The sequence below is a fragment of the Zosterops lateralis genome, assembly GCF_965231275.1.
Source record: "Zosterops lateralis genome assembly, chromosome: 16".
NCBI lineage: Eukaryota > Metazoa > Chordata > Aves > Passeriformes > Zosteropidae > Zosterops > Zosterops lateralis.
The window spans coordinates 13,728,470-13,745,967 of record NC_139776.1 but is presented as its reverse complement, the minus strand read 5'-3'; the positions used below and the strand labels follow the sequence as shown (position 1 = coordinate 13,745,967).

At 38.8% G+C, this 17,498-nt stretch overlaps 1 protein-coding gene across 6 annotated transcripts in view; it reads right to left on the bottom strand.

Annotated features, from left to right (window-relative positions):
* ITCH (itchy E3 ubiquitin protein ligase) overlaps positions 1-17,498 on the bottom strand; it is a 60,311-nt gene that overhangs the window by 18,965 nt on the left and 23,848 nt on the right. For 5 of the 6 annotated variants that reach the window (XR_014591223.1, XM_083872961.1, XM_083872959.1 and 2 more), the window contains exons 2-11: positions 16,225-16,315; positions 13,675-13,813; positions 11,703-11,827; positions 10,348-10,485; positions 8,228-8,270; positions 6,022-6,191; positions 4,671-4,905; positions 3,335-3,430; positions 1,905-2,079; positions 968-1,034 (exon numbers count right to left, since the gene is read on the bottom strand). Coding sequence is in view for 5 of the 6 variants with exons in the window: in XM_083872961.1 (XP_083729087.1) it covers positions 968-1,034; positions 1,905-2,079; positions 3,335-3,430; positions 4,671-4,905; positions 6,022-6,191; positions 8,228-8,270; positions 10,348-10,485; positions 11,703-11,827; positions 13,675-13,813; positions 16,225-16,294 (1,258 nt within the window). In the remaining variant the exon portion in view is untranslated. The remainder of the gene's footprint in view (positions 1-967; positions 1,035-1,904; positions 2,080-3,334; positions 3,431-4,670; positions 4,906-6,021; positions 6,192-8,227; positions 8,271-10,347; positions 10,486-11,702; positions 11,828-13,674; positions 13,814-16,224; positions 16,316-17,498) is intronic. The other variant, XM_083872963.1, reaches the window with a different exon arrangement.

The window sequence follows — 17,498 nt, the reverse complement described above, 5'->3', positions numbered from 1 at the left end:
TTTAGTGTTGCAAGAGAAACAAATCATAAAAATGGATCAGAACCTGACTACCACAGGTCAAAAGCTTCAGTTTCTAAGAGAAGTCTGTAAGCAGGTATTTGCCTATGATCCTGACAGCAGAATTCCACATGATGTAGAGACTCAGTTTGCCATTTCCTGGACAATGCCAGCCTAAAGACCTTTCTGTGAAATGCTATATATGTAACATAACTAAGCACAAGTGTGGGGAATGACAGTTTTATGGCAGGAAGGTGCATCAATATGAGGACTAAAAATCCAAATAGTTCTGTTTGTAAAGCAGATGAACCCAAAAACTCAGATCCAACTCTGCCAAGTAATTACTTGCTCCAAACTCCGCAAGAGAATTCTGAGAGCTTTGCCTACATATTACAAAACTTGAATTTTTATATCTGCTTGATAGTCACACCAGAAAACAGTTCTGCACTTCTATTTTTTTATGACACCCTGTCAAAATTTATATTAATTGTAAATTCTCAACCCTGTAAAGTACAAGAACAAATTTATTCCATGGTGAAGGCCAAATTAAGAAGCAGTTAGCTATCACTATAAAAAACATTTTCAGACCAACAAAACTCTTCAAGAGTTGTCTTGGAGAGAGAATTTGGCAGTTTGACTTAGAGAGGATTGGGAGCCTGATTTAGCAGAAACAGGATGGTAGGGAGGAATGAAAAAGTCTCAAAAGGATGACCGTGTTAAAGGAGCTATTACACTTGTTACCAGTGGAGTAAACCAGAACACTTTACAGTTTCTAAACCACTTTGAAATGACATAGCCTAGTCAAGATTATGTTTTAACAGAACATTTGATTAGATCTAATTTTAGAATATTTTTAAACCAGATTTTAATTTTTAAAAACTAGCTTAGAACAGCTGACAAATAATTTGGCAGCAGTATGCTTTAATGTTTAATTACATTACATTACAAAACACATTCAAGTTAGTCTTACCCCATCCGTGTGGCAGAGGACCAAGAGGATCAAACTCTTTGTTCTGTGTGGATGAAAAATCCTGGTTCTGCAAGTCACACGAACAAATGAGGCATTAATGACTAGTTATTTGCTTTCCAGATGTTCTACCATAGCCATCCTGAATTATTGAAGTAAAGGTATTTTTGTTAATGTTACACATAAGCAAAGATGCCAACTATTTATTTTTCTCCACAGAGAAGGCCTGCTTTACTGACCTTGGCATGCTTAACTAACTACAGTGCCAAGATATAATTATTCTTTGTTTAGTACCCCTGCCTACGCAGGAGGAAATTAGTACAGTAGCACCCAAAACAATCAGAAGCTTCATTCCTGTACTCAGTACAGCTCCCCCTACCACTACTTATGGGCTCCATTTTATTTTCACACCAAGTAAATCAGAACCTACACCATTCTTGATGAGCATGAGTAGCATGAGTTGGAGCGATGTAATGTCTGATCTATATTGAGTGATCTATTCATCAGAGGCGAACAATGAGTTAAAAGTGCTGAAAGGATTATTTTCAATTTCCCTGCTCTCCTAACGTCTGTTGTGCATAATTCATTTTACCCAGAGCAGAAATGGAGGGCCTGTGATCTTGCTTACCTCCCAGCTGTTTGGCCAGTGTAACACAAGACACAGTACAAATAAACCAATTTATTACTAGGCTCTAATTTGTTTTGAACCAAAGGCTTTATCAATATTGTACATAAATTTTATCCAAGAAACCTTATATTGAGGTGACAACTAAATCCCATCTGCTGACTGCAAGGAGATGAACTAACCTTACAATGAGCCCTCCCTGCCATGCTACACACAGAGATATATTATCATAAACCATAATAGTCTGCTGCCTTTATGGGGAAAGATCACCCACAGGCATGTGCAAACTCCAAAACCACCCTATGTATTCCTTACCCCATAAATAAACCTCTGGTTGAACTGCTGCATGGCTCCCTGGAGCTGGCTACGCTGGAGCTGCCACTGCTCGTAATTCCGGACAGACTCCAGCGTTGGTCTCTGCCACGTCGTCGTTCTGGTGAAGTGGTCAACGTAATAAATCCTCCCCATGTTGTCAACTCGGCGCTCCCAGCTTTGGGAAAAAAGACAAGCCACAATTGTCAATAGCTGGCAATTTAAGGGCTCAGAGGCACTTGGAGACCAATGTGGTAGAAGGGAAGAGAAAGCATGGGCTCATCAGGTTTTTTCTCCTTGTACCCTCTGCTAAAATTATGCAAGAGCTAGAATTGTTCTACAAGAAAAAAATTTATTTGTTGTGTACTATACAAAGTCAGACCCATTTCATTTACTGTATTTTTAGGGATTTTTGAAATAGTTTTCAAGAGCTGTCTAGACCACCGTCCATACTGTGCTGGCATCACTGCAATTATCCCACCCAGCCTGTAACACAAGCCTGCTGGTTTCTCCTAAACACAGCAACCTCTCTGACATTTTAAGCTATTCAATACAAGACTTCCTCACACTCTGATCTGGCAGAAAAGAAAGGTTTGGGCATGGGGTTTGGTGTTTTGTTTTGATTTTTTTGGGGGTTTCTTTTTTAATTTTCAGTTCATATGAGATCAGTACTACTTATAAAACTTGAAAGAAAACATTCCTATTCTAAGTAAGCTTAAGCAATATACAAGTTCATCAGCTCAAAGAGTTCAAAATAACTTGAAACATGACAGGTGGGCTCCATTTATGAGACTGACAGCTTTTGTTCTTTAATGCCAAATTCTCTTTACTATCTCACATTTTCACTTTCTAATTCTTTATAGAGTGTGAACAATTTGAAGATGAAAAAGTGCAACAGAACAAGTCCTGTATTTTTCTTATATTGTTAAAAAATAAGAAACAGCAACTGTGAACTAGCATCACTGGCTGTTCTGATGCCAAGGGCTGGAGAAGTTTAATAATGAAAGCTGGTTTCTACGTGCATAATAAATTGGCAGCTGAGAGCCCTGAGACAAGATCAAAGGCCTGCAAACAGTAACCTCGGGATAAGAGGTAACCAAAAGCATTCCTGCTCAAGCTGATAGTTACATCAGTCTCAAAATACTTTTCTGTGGTTTTGGCTCTCTTTTACTCTTGGGGGTGTCTACTGCCTTTAACTGAAATCTGTTTCTCAGTCAGTAAATATGCACTTGCTTAATCTCTGACAGGAAATTCAGATATGGTTATTTCTGACATTCAGCTCTTTTCCATATGCACTCCTTGGAGACAACCTGGAGCAACTGGGTTCATATTTCCATTTTCAAATATCTGTTCCAGCTTTAGCAAACTGTCAGGCAATTAATTGCTGAAAAACCCAGACATCTGAGATGATCATATGGCTGATCCAGGCTCACCTTGGAGGAAGAGGCTCTGGCCGATCCCATGTTGTTCTTTTTTCAACATGATCCACATAATACACTCGACCATGCTGGTCTACTCTTTGCTCCCAACTGAAAAGAGATCAAGAAGTTTATTCTTCCTCCAGATCAAACTACTCCAACCATTCATCTACAGCATAAAGATCGGGAGCACTTGTTTTCATAAAAGGCTTATTTCTAAACAAAATGGTTGAAACTAATCCTTGGCTCATGAGATGTACCACCATAATGTGCAGCATAGAGTGGTACCATCCATGTTAACAGTGATTCTATGTCAACTAAAAAACAAAAACCAAACCATTGTACATGACCACCTTTCTGGGTGGATGCTCAAAGTCATGCCTAGATGTACAATTTGTGCAAAATTTTGTATTCAATATCAAGTGGATATCTGCTGAACAGAACCAACTACAGATCATTATCCCCTTTTAGAGTAGCATTAATTAAGCATATTAATTAATATATTGATATGCACATTTTTCAGTGATCAAGTATATGCAGAGATCACCATAAGAGCACTGGTCACTTTTTGCATATGCAATATTTGGGATAATGACTTACCCCTGTATTTGCATCAGATGTAACATCACAGGAGAAAAAAAGAAGCTATTTGCCGTTTCTTTTGAAATCAAAATTATAAAGCAACAACTGATGTTTTCAAGACCACTTTTTTATTTCTGTTATCCCGTGAGGTAATTCAGACCTCTCCTACCTTTTGGTTTAACTACCTGCAAATCAAGGCAGGTAATTCACCAATTATACCACTCACATTGGGAAGTTATTGATTTCTCTCACTCAGAGAGTCTAGAAACATTTTTGCTGGTTTTTTTTTTTTTTTTTTTTTTTTTTTTTTTTTTTTTTTTAAGTTGAGAGCTTTTAGGCAACAGGCCAACTATCTGACAAATTCTGCATGTACCAAAAGCACAGCAGCATGTCCACACTGCTCTCAGGAGCTGCACTATGAAATCCAAATCTTCAAGAGTGCAACAGCAGCTTTTCTTCTACTTACCCATATCAGTATTTTCCTACCTGACTTTATTTTAATTTGAAGACAACAAGCTGTCACACCATTTTAAATCCACCTTTCACTGACACGGGAACATATGATAAATATCAGAAGTAATTCTTTCCTTGAATGCTTGAAGACTGACCATACAAAACAGTTATAAATCCTCCAAATTCATACTGGAGGGTTTATGGTCAGGCAGTAAAAGGTAGATGTTATCAATGGTTTGTTACACCTACTGTAAACAAAATAAAGTAAAACCAGAGAAGTCAGCACACATGGGGAGAAAAGTCATTAAACCCATACCCAGGTGGAAGAGGACCTTGGCTGACTGTAGTAAGGGCCTGAGGTGAAGGATTTACTGGCTGAACTTGTCTTGACACTGGAGGAGTGGTGAGTGCAGGAGTGGCAGGAGCTGTGGTTGCGGCTGTTGCCCCCTCAGGGCTCTGCTCTGAAGGTGTATTTGAGGCTGTACCTGCCAGTGATCCTGCACTGGCCCCATCGCTCTCTGTGGATGTAGATGAAGGACCATTTGCACTTGCTATGATGTCAGAGAGAGAAGAGAAAAAGCATCTAATTGACATTTATCCCCAATCTATTGTAGAAAGTTGCACATTACAAAAGCAAACCTGCCAGAACTGCTGTTTCCACAGCCACATTTTGCAGCTCGAACAAAAACTAAACAGCAATTCTGTTCCACTGTAAAAATGCTTCAATCCAAGAATGGCCATAAACAGCACCTTGATATTTCCGATAAATATTTACCATGTCTGCATTCTGTAAATATTAAATGATGGTTAAAAACTACTTCCTTGTACAAATGAATTAATTGTTTTCCACTTATTATTTGGAATAATAATTTCAGTGATGATAAGCATAAAATTTTCAAGAGGAGATTTAATATTGCATGGAAAGTAACAACCACAATGGGAAGGGAACACAGACATTCTTTAAATGTTTTCTGTTTTATCTTAACACCAGTTGGAGGGTGGGGTTAGAAGTTGAACACAGGTCAAGTCTCATTAACTAACTGCACTGGAATAATCTTTTAAAGTAATTACTGTATTGCAGAGCCCATCCAGACCCAGCATTTATCAACTGTAATAATGAGACTACCAAAACATTGCATTGTATGGGGGTAAAGGAATTACACCAAAACATCAAATAACTTTTCAGCATTAGTGGCATTCAAGTAGTTTTTAAATAACAAGAAAAAAAAAATCTATCTATTTCAGCAGAGAAGAGTAATGAATGTTTTAAGTGCTGCAACTTCACAGAATCTAACTGCAATTGTAGAAACCGGTAACTCATATCTTAGAACCCAGTATTATCAACTTGAGGCAGTTCTGTGAGTCCTTCAGTGGATTTCACGTCACCCTTGATGGGTGCCTTAGTGCAGCAGCAGCAGTCACTTGTGCTCCTGTCCCAGCTCTACTCTCCGTAGCACCACCACTGACTGCCACTACCCCTGAGCAGATGTGGAAACAATAAATTTCCACTAAGGGGAACAACGACTAAACAACATGTACTGAATGCAAGCTAAAAAATACTCCTTCAGAAATGACCTGCCAAAGAATTAACCATCAAAAGTGCAGTTAAACATCAGGAGCAGAAACAGTTATGTTCACTCAAGGAGTGCCCAGCCCCACAGACGTACCGGTGACTGACGGGGGTCTGCGGGGAGTGGGGGGCGGCGGCCTGGCAGGTCTGGGAGGTCTGGCAGGTTTGCAGTTTCCATTTGTGAGTAACGGAGAGTCACTCCCATTAACAGTCTTGTTTTCACTGGAAGCAGCATCCTCACAGTTTTCAAGGCCATTTGAGTTAGTCCTTTTGTAGGAAAAGACACAGAAACTGTTCTAGTAGTGCATGGGTGACATGAAACTTTGCAAATCACAGAATCATGGAAGAGTTTTGGGTTGGGACAGGCCTTAAAGCTCATCTTGTTCCAGCTTCCTTCCAATAGACCAGATTGCTCCAAGCCCCATCCAACCTGGCTAGGGACACTTTCAAGGGGGTTGAAAAGACACATATAACAATAGAATGCAACAGTTACAACTAGCTGAGATTCGTAACATTCACAATAATTCCAAGTATCTATACATCTGTATAAACACACTCAGAGTTTATCTCCTAGGGTACTTGAAACCTCAGTTGATGGAAATGTGGTGAAATACATGTATGTAATATCTGTCACCAAAATCTCCTCTGTCATTTCCCGATCTGATACACTTGCTCTTAGGTCCAGGTTCTGGATTTTGTTGCTCAGCTACTTCTGCCCATGAGTTCCTAATGAGATAAGACGCTGACTAACACCTGAGAACAGCCTGTGTGCCTTTACTCCACAGGGCTAGCATATGCTCAGAACACACAAAATGTTACAAATTTTTAGAAATCTTACTTATGCATACATATTTTTTTCTCTAAACTCAATTATGGAACAGGCTGGAGAATTTAGGACTAAGCATTAAAGTTTTGACCAACAGCTACAAATATAAACTGCTCAACCTTACAAGAATTAAGAAACTACAAAGCAGTACTGACCCATGCTGTGCTGTTCACTTACACCTAGCTGAGTATTATTCTGACATATCTGTAGCTCCTTAAGCAGAGTTAGAGGTATCTACATCTTTATTCTAAAGCATTTTATTTTCAGAATATGTTGGACAAAACAAAAGGGTTGTCAAACAAAATTCTGGTGGATTTACAGGTCAATGACATAAGCAATCAGAAATAAAGGAAGAAGTTACAGTTTCAACCCAATACCTCTAAAATGACATTTCTTTAAATGTACACAAAATAAAATCCAGTAGGCAAGGCTAAGTAAATCACAACTCATAAAGGACCAAGTAAAATCACGTTCATTTAACCTCAATATCATGGTCAAACACATTTTTGCTCTATACCAGGTGTGGTGCATGTAATTCATACTACACCAACCCTAAAGTAAATGACTCTGAAAATGGATCCAAAATATTAGCGACTTCAAGTATGTAGCAGGTTTAGCCCCAGTTTTTCAGCCAATCCCCCTTGGTCTTTCATGTCATGCCCTTGTAGAAAGTCACTTTCTTGATCATTTATGTGATCCTCACAATGACCACCGGATGCCCCCTGCTTGATACCAAAACTGAATCCTTATTACTATTGTTATTATTCTAATATACACTCAGGTATTCGGAATATCCAGACATCTAAACATTCTTTAAATCACAAAAAGGAAACAGAACAAAACCAAACTTTCATGGGAAGCCTTCAGACAACATAGCCAAGAGTAAACTGTTAAAAAAAGATGAAATTTAGCTTGTCTACTCTAGATGTCATCCAGAGTGCTGTGCCTTGTACAGATCCTTAAAATACTCGTAATACTGGGAAGTAATTAAAGTAACATGGTGCTGGGCACACTCTTATCCTACCAGGCAGAAAGGTTCATAATCCAATATCAGCCTTAGCGCACTTTAAGTGCTAGATAGCTTTTGGGATCTTCTTAACAATGCTAAATATAATTCTGATACCTCCATGCTATAAAGCAAACCAGTGTAAAAACAACCAGTGCCACTTGTTTGGGGTTTTTAAAATACATAATTTACTTTGGGTGATCACTGGGAGAAGGATAAAGAACACAAAGGGAAAAAACAAAAAGATCAGTCAGGTACGGAGACAAAACTGAGGCCAAACAATGGAGTTGAGCAACAGTTCAGTATTTTTGTTTAGGGCATGCTCAGACCTTAACAGATACTGCTGCAGGGCATATTCATAAATTTTTCATTGTCTTCTTTACAAAACACACAATTCCTCTTTCAGAACTGTGAATATTAAAAGGCAGAATAATAAAAAAAAAAAAAAAGGGGGGGAGGGGGAAGTCTTACCGTGTATCACTCCTTATTCTGGAGCTTTCACTCTGTGTAGGACCTTAAATTTCAGGAAGAAAAAGACAACAGAAGCATAAGCAACACTGAACCATTTCCAAGGAAAGTAGCAGCCTTTAATGCTCACACTTCTTTCAGGTATAAGGTAAGACACTGTGTGCTGCTTATCTACTATGTTTCAAAGCTGTACATGTTTTGCATGTCTCTATTTGTGTGTGTGAATACAATTTTTTTAACCACTGCCACTGTAATACTTCCACCTTATGGAAGATGTAACAGGACATCATTTGACTGTATGAACATTCCCAAATACACCACAGTTTAATAACACTGTCTTTCTAGCAGTATAAAACAGTGTTCATTCTTTTAAGTGGAGCTCATTTTCCAAACTCTCTCCCTTTCAGTAATGGCAGGCAGAACAGAAAGGGCAAAAGCTTCACTAAAATCTCCTCTGTAGTTGGCTGGGGGCTTTGTTTTCAGGAGCTCTCTACCCTGGACCCTTCCCCTTCTCAGTAAATAAAGGCATTGAAGCAGGTACAAAAATATGGCTGCACTCCAAAAGCATTACAGCAGCTCAGCCTAGATTTACAAATGTCTTGTAAATGCTTATTCAGCCAGCTTGGAAATATTTGCCTTTTGTGCCAGCATTTGCAAACTTTGAATATGCCACACAGAACTGCTCATTCATGTAGATAGCACCAATATTTTATTTCCATAGACTTAAACTAATGTAATTAATAAATCAGTTTTCAGTTCAGATGGGAACTGTGGAGAGATCTAGGCCTAAGACAAGGACGTAGTCACAGAACGGCTTAGGATAATGTGCTGTTAGTGGACTGTGCATGGAAGGAATTAAATCCCAGCAAGAGAAAACTTAACTTAAAAGCAACTCCATAAACCATGTGTGTGCCTGAAGTGCCTTTAGTCTCTACAATGTGCCAGACTACTTTAACATTCAACTCCTTCCTTATGTGCTCCAGTCCCTTGATTATCTGGGAACCTTCTACTGAACTTGGGGCTTGCTGTGTCATTGTGTAAATGTACTCAATTCCATTTCCTGCATGACTTTCCTCACCTTTTTCTCAGTAGATGAACTTTAGGAAATCCAAGAAAGCACAGATAAGAATCAAGTATTGCATAAAAGGAAAATTTGGTACTTTCACTTGATATTTCTATCCCTACACCTCAGGTCTGCTCTGTAAGTCACACAAAACCCAGCATCTAGCTTTTACTTACAAATTAATTTCCACACAGTCAGTCTGTGCAATAGATCCTTTTAACAAAATGCAAAGAAAATGGACTAAAAACTCTAAGAAATAACAGTTACAGAATTTGTGTTTAAATTCAATTTTTCTATGATACTCAGATGAAATTTCAAAGCAACTACCTCTAGGACTTTAAAAGTCCCCCACAACCCAGAAACCTAGAACTTGCCAATTAAGTCCAGCTGGTCACTATTGCAGACAGTCTCCCTTGCTGCTTTCCAGGAAGATAACTCTTACCTAGTTCTACTTCTCAATGTACCGTATTTCAGAAATGCTCCACTGTCCTGCTTCAGGAGAACTAAAATTACCTTTTTATTTTACTGTAATTAGATACTTCACATGTATTCAGGTTTTCAGTTTAAAAAACTGTACACACCAACTAAACAGAAAGTGGATCCCTCTCTGCAGCTGTCCACAGGGAGCTAAATCTATGAATACATTTATTTAAATGAGCTATTTTAAGAAAAATTAATATAAACCCATGTCTCCTAGTAAGCAGAATACTTATTACTAGGATGATGATGAGATCAAACCAACTTTATATTTTTTCTGCTTATGATGTTATTAAAATTCAGGGAAGCTAGAGGCTTTCATTAACATTTGGCATCACTAGATAAAAGTTTGCAAAGTCTAGAAAATAAAGATGCTGATCTGGTTTTTGTTGCAATAAGGCTGAAGGTCTGCCCTGTGAACTATGACTCCACCTCAAACAAAAATGGATGACATTTCTGATCTCCATAAACAGAAAGTTACAGAAACTGCTGTTATTTGGCTTATTTAAAAACTGTGTTAAAGCTTCCCCAAAAATGGCTTTGCATAGCAGATACATGTAGATTTGGACTGAAAGTTACTTACTTCTTGTACTTGAGGCTTCCCCATTGGTCAGGAGCTCAGAGTCAACCTGCATCCCATCCAGACAGACTGACAGATCTCCCACCACTTCCGCTGGCTCCCTGTCACCGACGAGGTGCAACGTCACCACTACCTGCTCCACTGGAAAGGAACACAGAACAAAGGCAGCTTATCTTACAGCATGAGAAAAAGAGGCCTTTTATTCAAGAAGCTGTTTGTAGACCTCAGTGACCAAGGGGAAAAAAACCTCAAACACCCCCCAGAACTATAGCTCTGCCTCTCCATTATTTTTTGTGTGGTAAAGCTGAGCATTTTCATATATCATTAAAAAGTTATTGTTTCTACAAAAAGGGCAAAACTGGAGCATCATCTTGTTGCTGCCTAGAAAGGATTATTATTACAGCAGAGATTGAGTCTCACATTTCTTCAGCAATTAATGCACCTGCCCTCAATATAGAGTTAGGAAGTGCAATTCAGTTTATTCCTGATTAAGAGCAGATGATATTTCTGTCTTCTGACTAAAATGCTTCACATTTACCTAATGACATCGAAATTCACATTCAGAATTGTGAACATTTTCCATCGTATCCCCAGACCAGCGGTATATTCAGGGTTTTCAGTGAAACAGAACTGTAAATATTCTTGCTGAAAGGGTTTGAAACAAACTCCAGTGAGCTCCAACAGGTGCCTGGTATCAGACAGCAAATGCACTGATCCACAGGGATTTTCACCCAGATTCAGCAGGACAGACACTGCCAGGAGAGCAGCTCTCACTGCTGTCAACATTCTCCATCTGCAACACCCAAGTGTAACAGTTGGGAAGCCAAAACTTCTTTAACAGACCAAAAGGAGGACAGCACAGAGCTCTGTGCTGCAGCCCCATGAGTGCTGTAATGGCTCTGTAGAATTTTGTATTTCTCCTTCAAGCTTCCCAAGATGCACATACTGCCCAAAGCCCTAACTAGTTCCAAGATTAATGAAATAATACAACATACGCCTGTAGCACTATTTAAAACAAAAATAACTTTACACATTTCCTGTCTAGCACCAGTCCCAACCACAGTTTTAATTTTGAAGCTATGTAAAAGGAAACTCTTCTGTTTAATCAGCCTTTCATTCAGTGTTGCACACACTAGCAAAGTGAAAAACATCTTGTTTCCAGGGACATCATAGCAGCCTGTGTACAACCAAAAAAGATTGCTCTGAAAAAGTAGGAGAAAGCTCATAAAAGCAACCAGAAGCACCAAAAGGAATCCTTAAGAGCCATTTTCAGAGGTGCACACAGCATTCATATCCACTAACAGACAATTCCTGAGGAACTCTGTGGCATTCTGAGGTACCCTCCACCTTGGACTTACATTTCATACTATTGGATTTCAAAGTCTCATGAATATCCAGAGCAGCACTTCCCAGAAGGACATCAGACTTTAATGTTTGATGGCTCCAAACTCGAAAGTTCAATTTACTTACAGGGGTGACAATTCTGCAAGGAAAAAGTTGAGCACTGTTAGGGCATTTGTTAGTGGGGAAGGGGATGAACTGAGCCATCTACTGCCACTAGAAGTTATTTAAAAACAATGGTGGTAACTTCAAACCATTTCCAATTATCACATTCTCATGTCACCTGGATATGTCACGTCAATCAAGACTGTTGCACGACTGTTCAGAGACTGAATATATTATTATTACTACTTAAAGGGAAATACAGAAAAGCTACCAGCTACTCCTTAGTAATACACAGTAAGTTCTGTGACAGCAACTTCAAAGTGATTTTTAATACTGATATTCTTTTTCTGTAAGAATACTCTAACATTTACATAGTTTTAAATTATTTTCATTGTGAGAAATGGGAACAAATGAATGCTTATTTTCTCAGTGGATAATTTCAGCTGTATATGGTTGATAAATCCAGACTTTCACAGTCAGCCAATCCCTTCAGAAGATCCACCGAACAAACTCCAAGGAGAGGAACCCCAAGAGGATTCACCCTCATTTCCAGAAGCCACTACATTTTTCTTTTTTATCCTGAATCTGAATATAGAGAGCTGTGCCAAAATACTTCCTAAAAAACAATTTACCTCACTAAACTTCATGCAGCTTTAGTGTAATTTACAATGAAGTTGATATACAGAGGGTGTCTGTGCTCTCCTCTTACTGAACTAGAGTAGAAATGGCTCATGTATTATTGTGTGCATTTGCACAGCCCAAACCACAAACATTCTCATTAAAATACGAGAAAGGCAAGCTTTAAAAGGTAAAAGAAAATTCTGCTCTTCTACACTTACATGCATATAAAGTGCAAGATTTTATTTTTCTTACTATATCTCAGTGCAAAGTAAGGTAGTAAATAGCAGTAACTAAAACCTCACAATAATCAAAATTACAATAAAAGTACAGATACAAAAAAGCTTTCCTCAGGTAATGTTCCATGTGCTTCAAGAAGAAAAATCTACAATTTAAGTACAAGCAAATCACAGAATCACTGAATGGTTTGCACTGAAGGGACCTTACAGCCCATTTCATTCCACCCCACTTTCCACTATCCCAGGGTGCTCCAAGCCCCATCCAACCTGGCCTTGAACACTTCCTGGGAAGGGGCAGCAACAGCCTCTCTGGGCAGCCTGTGCCAGGGCCTCAGCACCCTCCCAGGGAAGAATTCCTCCCTAATATCCTATCTGGCACACCCTCGTGTAAAGTCCTTGCCCAATGTGCAAGCACAGAAAGATCTTTATCCCAGAGCTCCATGTGACATTAGAAGAAAACTAAATTTTATGTGTAAAAATACCTTGTGTACCTTTTTATTCACAAATATTGGGCCAAGCAAACATCAACAGTTGTATTCATCTTGAATCTAATGTTACTTTTGTACTAACAATTTGCATAAATCAACTGGGAAGTTTGGATTTGTGCTTGAATTTAGAGGTGCACAAGACAGAGCCAACTACCTGTATTATGGCATGGTACACTACAGTGGGACACAAGGAACAGCTACACTTTATAGCCACAAAACTTCTGAAAACTGTAACTTAAAACATGACAACAAAAACGTGCATGGAACCATCAGTTTTAATACTAAATTACTGTCCTTACTACCCACAGAATTAGAGCCCCTCTAACAGCACACACAGCAATACAAAATATAAGCACAAGCAACGTAATATTTTGTAAATATCTATTTCAGACTGTACTACATTTACTCTAAAAATTATATAAATGTCATCATCTCATGTGACATTCCACTCCTTTCTTAAAATAAAAGCACAGTCTACAAGCCCACTGTCAATTGCTTTAATTTAGCTCATATAAATTGGAAAATAAAACCAAACTTACACTGTAAGATGCTGTTTCCACTTTGGACTATTTGTATTGTTGCATTTTTCTGTCTTCTTTGACTGTCCATCTACTGAGACTTCCACATAAGGGCTAGGTCCGAACCATTTATTCTTTTCTTTTAGTTTTGCTGAAATAACTTAAGAAAGAGAAAAAGCAGTAGTTAACTCAGGAAGATTTCAATTGCAAATAGTATTTTTCAGTTGGGTGCTTCAGAAGTCAAGTATCAGGTCCTTGATGCCTCACTCAAGAAAACACTCAAGAAAAAAAACACATTAGATGGGTAAAAACCTTATTGCATTCCAGCTCATTCATACAGTGCCACAGCTCACACAAATGCCTAAAACATGTAACAACACTTTTGTAACATCAGACACTCTAATTAATCATAACCAGTACAAGATCCACAAAAGCGCTCAGGTGTTGAAAGCAGAAAATCTCCTCTGAAACCTTCTCCTGTCTATCACCAGCCAAGAGAAACCCTGGAGTTTATTACACTGTCTGTTAAAAAGCTCAAAACAAGATCTTCCTCTCATCAAGGCACCATGGAAAACTGCCACAACTTTTCATGAACAGAGTATCACTGAGAAAATGAATTTTGTGTAAAGTTTTCTCTAGCTAAGCAAACTTACTGAAAAGTTGAATCCAAACCCTGGGTTCCAGTAACTACCTCCTGTTCTAGCAACAACAAATCTGGACAGGACTTGCAGCTCTAGAGCTTTAATTTTGGTGGGGAGGGGGTGGACTGGGTATTTTTTTGTTGTTTGAGATTTTTTTAAGCATTCACTATTATTGACTGCAGCATTCCCATCTTTCCAAACACCACTGCTATGCTGCCTCCTTTACAACGTGTGTCTACCCTGATGTTTGAGTCCCAGGTGTTCTTGGATTCACTGGCAACACTGAACTCAAAAAACAGTACTGAACACAAAGATATTATCATTTCCAGTTGGCCCCTAAACTCACTGTTCTAACAAAAAACAACTTGCTCTTCTGTGTGTTTATCACCCACCACAGCCTCACTACATCCTTAAAAAAGAGATGACTAATTCAGGCCCATCTGGCTAATCTCCCCAGATTCCCTTTATAGTCTATGCTCCTTTAGAGATTTAGAGAAGTAGCTTAGTATAAACTGTTCTGAACTGCTCTCTTACTCTGTGTATTACAGACACCTCACAGAATTTAACTAATTTTCACAAACAGCTCTTTCCCCTCCCGTCTTCAGTACTTCTATGCTATTATAGCACCTCATACCTCAACATCTCTAATTATCTCAAAGATCTGCTTTGCAGCAGCAGCAATCAGCAAATTTGTACCTACTTTCAAGGTTTGTTCCTATCCAGACACCCTGAAAATTAATTTAAAACTAATGAGGGCAGCAGAGTGGGGTACTAAGGGTAGGGCAGGTGGGAGGTAACACCAGCAACAGTTTGCTGCAGATAATGGCTGAACATCTACAGAAATTCAGACCTGAAATTCAAATACCTCAGTAGTCTCAATTCTAAACACTAAGGCATTCACCCTCACTGTCTTTGTGTGAGTCTCAGGCCTTTAACAGGGAAAGCCTTGGACAGCAGTTACCACTTCAATCCTTGGCTCTGCTCTCCATCCCCATGTAGAGGAGGTAATTCTGTGAAAATCTCTTCCAATTTCTCTCTAATATCAACCTGTAGGGACAAGATTTCTCTACAGCCTCATAACCTACTGAGGAAATACACGCTTGTGACCTCAGAGGGACAGCTGCAGCTTGTATAACTTAGTAAGATCCAACCTCCTTCCTTGTCTAAAGCTTTTTATCTATTTTTGACAATTCTTTTCATCCCCACAATATCCCTTTTCTGAATCTACAGCATATGCCCACAGGTCCTCACAGTGAGGATGTAAAATTTACTCCTGAGGCTCCTAATCAGAGACCTGCACACATCCCCAGATGTCCCATTCAGTTTTGGTGCCCCAGTTAAATTTCCAGAGAGAAAAAGTGAGAAAAACCTGGTAATTAAGTTTCAACAGCTGCTCTGTTCATGAGGCACTACAGAGAGCAAAGCCTGTAATATAAATCCATTTCCAAACAGTCCAGAGGTGTTCAATTACAGTGATATTCTCACCAACACTTTTATTAATTTTTTTAATCCATTTCAATGATGGCCTAAAAATATGTAACAAGGGAAAAACTGTAAGTCAACTTTAACAAACAGCAGTATCAGGAAAGTGTTAGATTTGATATTATGCCAAGTTTCAGTAAGTGCAAGCAATATCATAATGCACTATTACATTTCCAGGAGGACTGCCTCTACAATTTACTTAACAGTACCCAAAAAGAATTATTCCTTTCTTTTTTCTTTTACACAAATCTGTATAATTTCAAAATGCATTTTAGATAAAATTCAGAATAAAATAGTTGCCAAGTAATGATGGCCTAACATCAATCTTGACTTCTCTTGGGCATTTTACAATGCAAAACTTCCTGAAATGCAACAGTAAACTCTGTTTAATTGTGAAAAAACACTCATATTTCTAACCAGAAAAGACAGATAATTTCAGAAGGCTCACCAGTGATCTGAAGCTGTGATTTCATGGACAACCCACTGGCTGGTCCTGATCTGGACCCACTGCCAGCCATAATATGGGCTGGATCTTGAATCTGCATGAAGAGAGAATGCAAGCATTTCAATACTCAGAAGTTCAAAACTTAATCTCGTTTTTGACATGTGGATACATTAGTGCAAACCCACCACACTTGTTTTTTGTCTAGTTCCTTTCCATTTCCCCAAAGTACAGAAAATCCTTTAAAAAGGGCTCAGTCTCTATTACACGACAGGTAAGCATTCAGATTCTAGGCAAAAACGGTCTTTTGATTGTGTCATTTCAATTTGTCAATTAATGAGTGAATGATGGTCTAATTCCAAAGTCTGCTGTACCTCTTATGTCTAAACCACCTGCTTGTCTTAGTACCGTAAATCCTGGATAAGTTTATCTGTCTGTGTCAAGTACTATTTGGTTTTAAAAAATAAACACTACAATCTATAAGCATAGCAAAAAGACTGAAAATAAATTAGTAAATTAAAAGGGGAATTTTGTATTTTTTTGTTTTTTCCTGGTCAGAGCAAGTCTACAGACAGGGGTTGTAACTCTACAAAGCATTTGAAAAAGGAAATACATCACTTTTGAACAAGAGCAAGACAACTTTCAGTTACCGCACAACTTTCCTTCCTTGCACACCCCAACACTCACCCCAAGGCTGGTCTGATCTTCCCAGCCCCAACCAGCACAGGTTCTTCCTTGCAGTACTTGTGTTTTTTTTTTTTTTTTTTTTTTCTTTCAAAGTGGACAATGCACATCATAGAGGTTCCAGAGAAATTAAATTGTGTGCTATTACATTAAACACAGAGATCACTCTGGAAATATCCAGATACCCCTGTCACCAATTCATTTATAAAACACATTTTACCTCAGCATCTCTCATCAACTGAACTCCACTGTAAAATGAACAGCCTGCTGGATACAACTTCCAGACCACTCATTGCATCCCTGTCATGCCATGCTCCCTCCTTTGTGCCACTTCCACATCATTTCTCTGCTCAGAATCTACTGCAAACCATTTGTGCACCTCTCTGGGTGACCCCCTTCTCGTGGGGGCTCAGCTGCTGTGGCCAAAGAGCTGCTCATCATCCCTGAGCTCCCACTGATGCTCCATTTTGGGCAGCCACCAAACAGGATCCCAACGCACAACAAACATCCCATGCCAGTTTCCAAGCACTTTTCTGCACACATTACTTCCAACAAGGAAAGGCAAGTGTTAGCTTAGGCTGCTGCTATCTGAGAGT